Source organism: Mytilus trossulus, chromosome 12 (assembly GCF_036588685.1).
Source record: "Mytilus trossulus isolate FHL-02 chromosome 12, PNRI_Mtr1.1.1.hap1, whole genome shotgun sequence".
Taxonomy (NCBI): Eukaryota; Metazoa; Mollusca; class Bivalvia; order Mytilida; family Mytilidae; genus Mytilus; species Mytilus trossulus.
Genome location: NC_086384.1, coordinates 40,851,333 through 40,858,459, shown reverse-complemented (window position 1 = coordinate 40,858,459; position 7,127 = coordinate 40,851,333). Strand labels below are relative to the sequence as shown.

Here is a 7,127-nt window from a genome sequence, read left to right as displayed (position 1 = left end):
AATTTTGTGTATCCTAGCGTTCACAGGTAGGTTCTAGATTTATTCGACTATTGAGTTTTGAGGAAGAACATAACAGGTCTTTTTTTTTAAATTCTTTTCATAACCGTCTTTAGACTCCGGATTATATAATTTTTCGACAGGTTCCCTATTATCTGGTAAGACATCCAAGTGCTCAGTCAGTTAAGAGCAACCAAAAGAAGCAAATTCTTACTCAATTCTGTTATTAGGCTCTTTGAACACAATTTGTTTCCAGTAGCCAATTGTAGGCTGGTTCTTAACCGGACAAAAAGGGCAACTGCTTATGTAAAGGTATTTTAAATGAAAAATAACTATTTTTATCCTTAACAATGATAAATTCTCATTTAAAATTTAAAAAAAACTTTTCGGATTGTTTAGAACTTTTCTTTATTGAAAAATACCCATGTTTAAAGAAAAACCAAATTACTCGAATATCATACAGCTAAGTTTCCGGAAGAGTTGGGTGTTTGTTATAAGTGAGATCTGTTTTGACAGGTGCAAAAAAATATTCAATCCTGTTTTTGCACATTTGTCAAAATAAAGATTTTTTTTTTGTAAATTTAGATTTTAGTAAAAACACGACAAAAATAAGATTATTATTATTCTTTATCTATGGCTCACATGCATTTTTACCTTAGTAAGCTGAATCATTGTATCTCATTTTATATTACACTACAAAAATCGCAAGACACCCTTTTAAAAACTATGGAATGATTGCAAAGAAGTTTATTAAATGTTGAATTTTTGTCATTTCGGTGTCCTTTAAAGCTAACTTAGCGGTATGGGCTTTGCTCATTGTTAAAGGCTGTACGGTGACTTGTTAATTTCTGTGTCGTTTGGTCTCTTATGGAGAGTTGTTACATTGGCAATCATTCAACTTCTTCTTTTTCTATATTGTTTGTTTCTCTTCTGTTTTAATATTAGGGTTATTTTTGATAAAATATACCAAGGTTATATAATTTAACGCCAGGACAAGTCCCCTATTAGAGATGTGTATATGGAAAGTGGGTATCCATCCCTTTAAGTTTTCTTAGAAGCACAAAAGCATGTTAGAATCAATGAAAGCTTTTTTAATGTACCGTTATTTTTGCTAAAAAAGAAAAAAAAATCCGAAATATCGATAAAGCTGTTAAATACAAATACTTATTTTCTACGAAAAATGCACGGAATTTTTATATTTTTTATTTTCCTGGCTTTGCATTATGAAAAAAGGGATACATGCACTCTTTATAAATGATAAAGTAAAATAATTACTTCTAAGAGTAAAAACAAATTGTATTTCTTATAACAGGCAATGTCGGTCCATCTATAACTGACAAAGTTTTTCATAATTTAACAGTTGTAAATAAAGTTAGCGAAAGCCATACTTGTAAAACAATATATTAAAATATAGCTTTGTCAAATTTTGATGCATCTTGTTCAACCTCAAATGAAAATTGATTAAAGTGTATAGTAGGGGTATGGAATAACGGATCCAGTATTTTGGAAGATTGGGGCGGAAAATGCTACAAATACATGTACATACAGACCAACAGAGCAAGCCAACTTTTTTTCGTACGATGTTATGCTATAGAATGATACCTCCATTGTCTAATCAAAGCAATCATACGGCCTCAACACCTCCTTGAGAATCCGCCATTGCTAAGTCACTTTTTAAAAGTATTTGAGTAAATAAATTTATTATTAAGACCTTATGGAATATCTATTTTTACATAATAAATTAAACAAAACTAAAGTTTATTTTCTGTTCTTTTGTAGGGTTTTTGTCTCTTTAACAAATTCCCCATTTTCCAATTGCTACTTTAGCCTCAAGGTCTGATATTACACAACTAGTTTGTACGAGGTTAGAAACCAGTTGATGCTATCTAGGGTCCTGTTTGAATAAAGCATGTTGCAAAAATCTTTTCAAAGAGAGTCAGACACTTGTCATTGTAAACACTTCAAACATAGCATTTTTATTACTTTAATTTTGTTTAAAAAAATTAGATCATAAACTTTCAAAAGTTCAAAATTTTCACTTTTTGAACTTGCCCTCGGTCATCTCATTACTAAACTAATGACCTTTGATTTTCTGGACACTTCACTAATACAGGAAGTTGTGTAAGTAACTTTTTTTCCCGGATTAAACGTTCAAAAGGATGTTTTCTCCTTTTATTTTTGATTTTTTGTCAGATATTCCAAATTCTCTGGTTTTATCCACGCGGTGCCATTAAAACTTTTCTGATAACCCCCACTGTTCCCTACTAAATCAATTATTTAAAGTTTAAAATGTCGTCTTAGAAAATCTTTATTTTTTTCTTTGATTTTGAAAAACAGGTGGCAATTTTATATGTATGAAAAAACCTAAAGAAAATATTTTCCCTCAAAATTGTCAATAGCTTGTATCTCGAAAACAAGCACACGGACCTTTTTTAATTGCTTTTTTAGTTTTTCTACCTGTACACCATCAATTAATCTTTCAAAAAGCTTGTTAATCTGAAACAGAGTAGCGAACCTACTTACATACTTAATGGCGGTAATGTGTATTGTCATGTCATTAAAGATTGCATATTTTGGCGTTAATATTGATTCACTTATAGGGTCGTTGCATCGGAACTAAACACATTTATTAAAAAACCAGTTGTTGGCATAACACGGGTTATGTTCTTCTCATATATGTTATGATGGTATGATACTAAACCCCTAACGGGAAGGATTGTGCCTGATATTCATATGATGAAATCATAATCTTTCAATCAGTTTAATTGAAGTCTGGAGCTGGCATGTCAGTTAACTGCTAGTAGTCTGTTGTTATTTATGTATTATTGTCTCTTTGGTTACATCTTCTGACATCAGACTCGGACTTCTTTTGAACTGAATTTTAAATGTGCGTATTGTTATGTGAGTAATTTTTTACCTTGGCTAGAGGTATAGGGGAGGGTTGAGATCTCATAAACATGTTTAACCCCGCCGTATTTTTTCGCATGTCCCAAGTCAGGAGCTGCTGGCCTTTGATTGTCTTGTATTATTTTAATTTTAATTTTAGTTTCTTGTGTACAATTTGGAAATTAGTATGGCGTTCATTATTACTGAACTAGTATATATTTAAGGGGCCAGCTGAAGGACGCCTCCGAATGCGGGAATTACTCGCTACATTAAAGACCTATTGGTGACCTTTTGCTGTTGTTTTTTCTATGGTCGGGTTGTTGTCTCTTTGACACATTCCCCATTTCCATTTTCAATTTTATTACAGTCTTTCATATTTTCTTGCTAATAAAAATGTACGTCCCTTTTAAGCTGGGAACAAACAGGGTCAATTCCATATTGACAGAATCAATTACTGATTATATTTCCTTTTTTATACAGCAGTTGCAGCTGACAAAAAATCTAACTGCAAATGTAAAGTAAAATGTGACCCTGGCGAAAACAAAGTAGATAAATGTTCTGGTGGTAAAGTTTTGTGCTGCTGCGCTAGTAGCTCTAAGTCTGGAAAAGGAGTAACATCTAGCTCAGGTTTGAATCAATACGGCCTTGTTTCGACCGGTGGAATGACCAGTGGTGGAAGTGGTGTAGGTGGAATGTCCGGAGGTGGAAGTGGTTCAGTTGGGATGTCCGGAAGTGGAAGTGGATCCGGTGGGATGTCCGGAAGTGGAAGTGGTGGAGTCGAAGAAAGAATTGTTTACATTAATATTGGAAGTTCCGGAGGTGGCTATGGAGGTGGAGATAGCTACGGTTCTACAAGTTATGGAAGTGCCGATGCTGGAGGTGAATCGAATGGAGGTGGTGGAGGTGGAATGAATGGAGGTGCTGGAGGTTGGAGTTCTGGAGGTGCTGGAGGTGGAATGACTGGAGGTGCTGGAGCTGGAATGTCTGGAAGTGGAAGTTCCGGAAAGGGGTATGGTGGTAGTTCAACAAGTTATGGTACAGTAGATAGCTACAAACCTACAAGTTATGGTAAAGTAGATAGCTACAAACCTACAAGTTATGGTAAAGTAGATAGCTACAAACCTACAAGTTATGGTGGTGGAAGTTCTGGAGGTGGATCGAATGGAGGTGGATCGAATGGAGGTGGTGGAGGTGGAATGAATGGAGGTGCTGGAGGTTGGAGTTCTGGAGGTGCTGGAGGTAGAATGACTGGAGGTTCTGGAGCTGGAATGTCTGGAAGTGGAAGTTCCGGAAGCGGCTATGGTGGTACTTCTACAAGTTATGGTAAAGTAGATAGCTACGGGCCTACAAGTTATGGTGGTGGAAGTTCAGGAGGTGGATCGACGGGAGGTGGTGGAGGTGGAATGAATGGAGGTGCTGGAGGTTGGAGTTCTGGAGATGCTGGAGGTGGAATAACCGGAGGTGCTGGAGCTGGAATGTCTGGAAGTGGAAGTTCCGGAAAGGGGTATGGTGGTAGTTCTACAAGTTATGGTACAGTAGATAGCTACAAACCTACAAGTTATGGTGGTGGAAGTTCTGGTAGTGGGAGTTCTGGAGGTGGATCGAATGGAGCAGGTGGAGGTGGAATGAATGGAGGTGCTGGAGGTGGAATGTCTGGAAGTGGAAGTGACGGAAAGGGCTATGGTGGTAGTTCAACAAGTTATGGTAAAGTAGATAGCTACAAACCTACAAGTTATGGTGGTGGAAGTTCTGGAGGTGGATCGAATGGAGGTGGTGGAGGTGGAATGAATGGAGGTGCTGGAGGTTGGAGTTCTGGAGGTGCTGGAGGTAGAATGACTGGAGGTGCTGGAGCTGGAATGTCTGGAAGTGGAAGTTCCGGAAAGGGGTATGGTGGTAGTTCTACAAGTTATGGTACAGTAGATAGCTACAAACCTACAAGTTATGGTGGTGGAAGTTCTGGTAGTGGGAGTTCTGGAGGTGGATCGAATGGAGCAGGTGGAGGTGGAATGAATGGAGGTGCTGGAGGTGGAATGTCTGGAAGTGGAAGTGACGGAAAGGGCTATGGTGGTAGTTCAACAAGTTATGGTAAAGTAGATAGCTACAAACCTACAAGTTATGGTGGTGGAAGTTCTGGAGGTGGATCGAATGGAGGTGGTGGAGGTGGAATGAATGGAGGTGCTGGAGGTTGGAGTTCTGGAGGTGCTGGAGGTAGAATGACTGGAGGTGCTGGAGCTGGAATGTCTGGAAGTGGAAGTTCCGGAAGCGGCTATGGTGGTACTTCTACAAGTTATGGTAAAGTAGATAGCTACGGGCCTACAAGTTATGGTGGTGGAAGTTCAGGAGGTGGATCGACGGGAGGTGGTGGAGGTGGAATGAATGGAGGTGCTGGAGGTTGGAGTTCTGGAGGTGCTGGAGGTGGAATGACCGGAGGTGCTGGAGCTGGAATGTCTGGAAGTGGAAGTTCCGGAAAGGGGTATGGTGGTAGTTCTACAAGTTATGGTACAGTAGATAGCTACAAACCTACAAGTTATGGTGGTGGAAGTTCTGGTAGTGGAAGTTCTGGAGGTGGATCGAATGGAGGAGGTGGAGGTGGAATGAATGGAGGTGCTGGAGGTTGGAGTTCTGGAGGTGCTGGAGGTGGAATGACTGGAGGTGCTGGAGCTGAAATGTCAGGAAGTGGAAGTTCCGGAAAGGGGTATGGTGGTAGTTCAACAAGTTATGGTACAGTAGATAGCTACAAACCTACAAGTTATGATAAAGTAGATAGCTACAAACCTACAAGTTATGGTGGTGGAAGTTCTGGAGGTGGATCGAATGGAGTTGGTGGAGGTGGAATGAATGGAGGTGCTGGAGGTAGAATGACTGGAGGTTCTGGAGCTGGAATGTCTGGAAGTGGAAGTTCCGGAAGCGGCTATGGTGGTACTTCTACAAATTATGGTAAAGTAGATAGCTACGGGCCTACAAGTTATGGTGGTGGAAGTTCAGGAGGTGGATCGACGGGAGGTGGTGGAGGTGGAATGAATGGAGGTGCTGGAGGTTGGAGTTCTGGAGGTGCTGGAGGTGGAATGACCGGAGGTGCTGGAGCTGGAATGTCTGGAAGTGGAAGTTCCGGAAAGGGGTATGGTGGTAGTTCTACAAGTTATGGTACAGTAGATAGCTACAAACCTACAAGTTATGGTGGTGGAAGTTCTGGTAGTGGAAGTTCTGGAGGTGGATCGAATGGAGGAGGTGGAGGTGGAATGAATGGAGGTGCTGGAGGTGGAATGTCTGGAAGTGGAAGTGACGGAAAGGGGTATGGTGGTAGTTCAACAAGTTATGGTAAAGTAGATAGCTACGGGCCTACAAGTTATGGAGGTGGAAAATCTGGAGGTGGAAGTTCTAGAAGTGGAATGTCTAATGGTAGAGATTTTAGAGGTGGAATGTCTAATGGTAGAGATTTTAGTGGCGGAATGTCTGGAGGTGGACGTTCTGGCGGTGGAAGTGCCGGGGGTGGAAGGGCTAAAATAACATTTATTGTGAATACCAGTGGGGGAAATGGTGGACCAGGTAATGGTGGCCAGGGCGACTGTACGTGTAGGATAAAATGTGAAGCAGGAGAAATGAAAAAATCTACTTGTAAAAATTACAAGAAACCAGTACTATGTTGCAAGAAAAAAGTGAAAAAAGGATATGGATACGATGGTTAAATACTGTACAGAAAGAATATAGAATAAATTTGATCGCATTAAATCGATTTCTTTTTTATTATTTTCTCCGACGTATGACTGTAAACCTGCCCCTTCCGTGGATCTTTTTTCAAAAACAAATATATATGTATAAAATTGAGAATGGAAATGGGGAATGTGTCAAAGAGACAACAACTCGACCATAGAAAAAAAACAAGCAGAAGGTCACCAACAGGTCTTCAATGTAGCGAGAAATTCCCGCACCCGGAGGCGTCCTTCAGCTGGCCCCTAAACAAATATATACTAGCTCAGTGATAATGAACGCCATACTAATTTCCAAATTGTACACAAGAAACTAAAATTAAAATAATACAAGACTAACAAAGGCCTTTTTACGGAAAATGAAAAAAAAAATACGCGTACTAGCTTTTCTTCTGTTCTGTAGCTGGTACACACAAAGTTTATTTTTGTAATCTGATGTTCAGTAGCATTCGGCAATCCTCGGTAGAATCTGCTTATCTTCTTAGATGAGGTACGGAATCGGTCGAGTTGAGACGAACGGTTTAGACGTTTCCGTTT

General features: G+C 39.6%; 1 protein-coding gene across 8 annotated transcripts; it reads left to right on the top strand.

Annotated features, from left to right (window-relative positions):
* Window positions 1-3,504: 3,504 nt before the first annotated feature.
* Window positions 3,505-6,616, top strand: LOC134692086 (loricrin-like). Of its 8 annotated transcripts, XM_063552461.1 has the most exons (4): window positions 3,505-4,050; window positions 4,273-4,305; window positions 4,354-5,520; window positions 5,737-6,616. In XM_063552461.1, exons 1-4 carry the CDS (start codon window positions 3,546-3,548, stop codon window positions 6,567-6,569), a joined length of 2,538 nt encoding a protein of 845 aa, XP_063408531.1. In that variant the 5' UTR covers window positions 3,505-3,545; the 3' UTR covers window positions 6,570-6,616. The 8 variants fall into 8 exon arrangements, with proteins under 8 accessions (XP_063408531.1, XP_063408528.1, XP_063408529.1 ...); XM_063552458.1 differs by having other exon boundaries at window positions 4,273-5,520; XM_063552459.1 differs by lacking the exon at window positions 4,273-4,305 and having other exon boundaries at window positions 3,505-4,122.
* The last annotated feature ends 511 nt before the right edge of the window (window positions 6,617-7,127 follow it).

Coding starts and splice junctions, on each gene's coding strand:
- LOC134692086 (XM_063552454.1), top strand. CDS start 3,546: ATGACCAGTGGTGGAAGTGGTGTAGGTGGAATGTCCGGAGGTGGAAGT. Junction 5,521..5,736: donor GAGTTCTGGAGGTGCTGGAG/GTGGAATGACTG, acceptor GAGGTGCTGGAG/GTAGAATGACTGGAGGTTCT.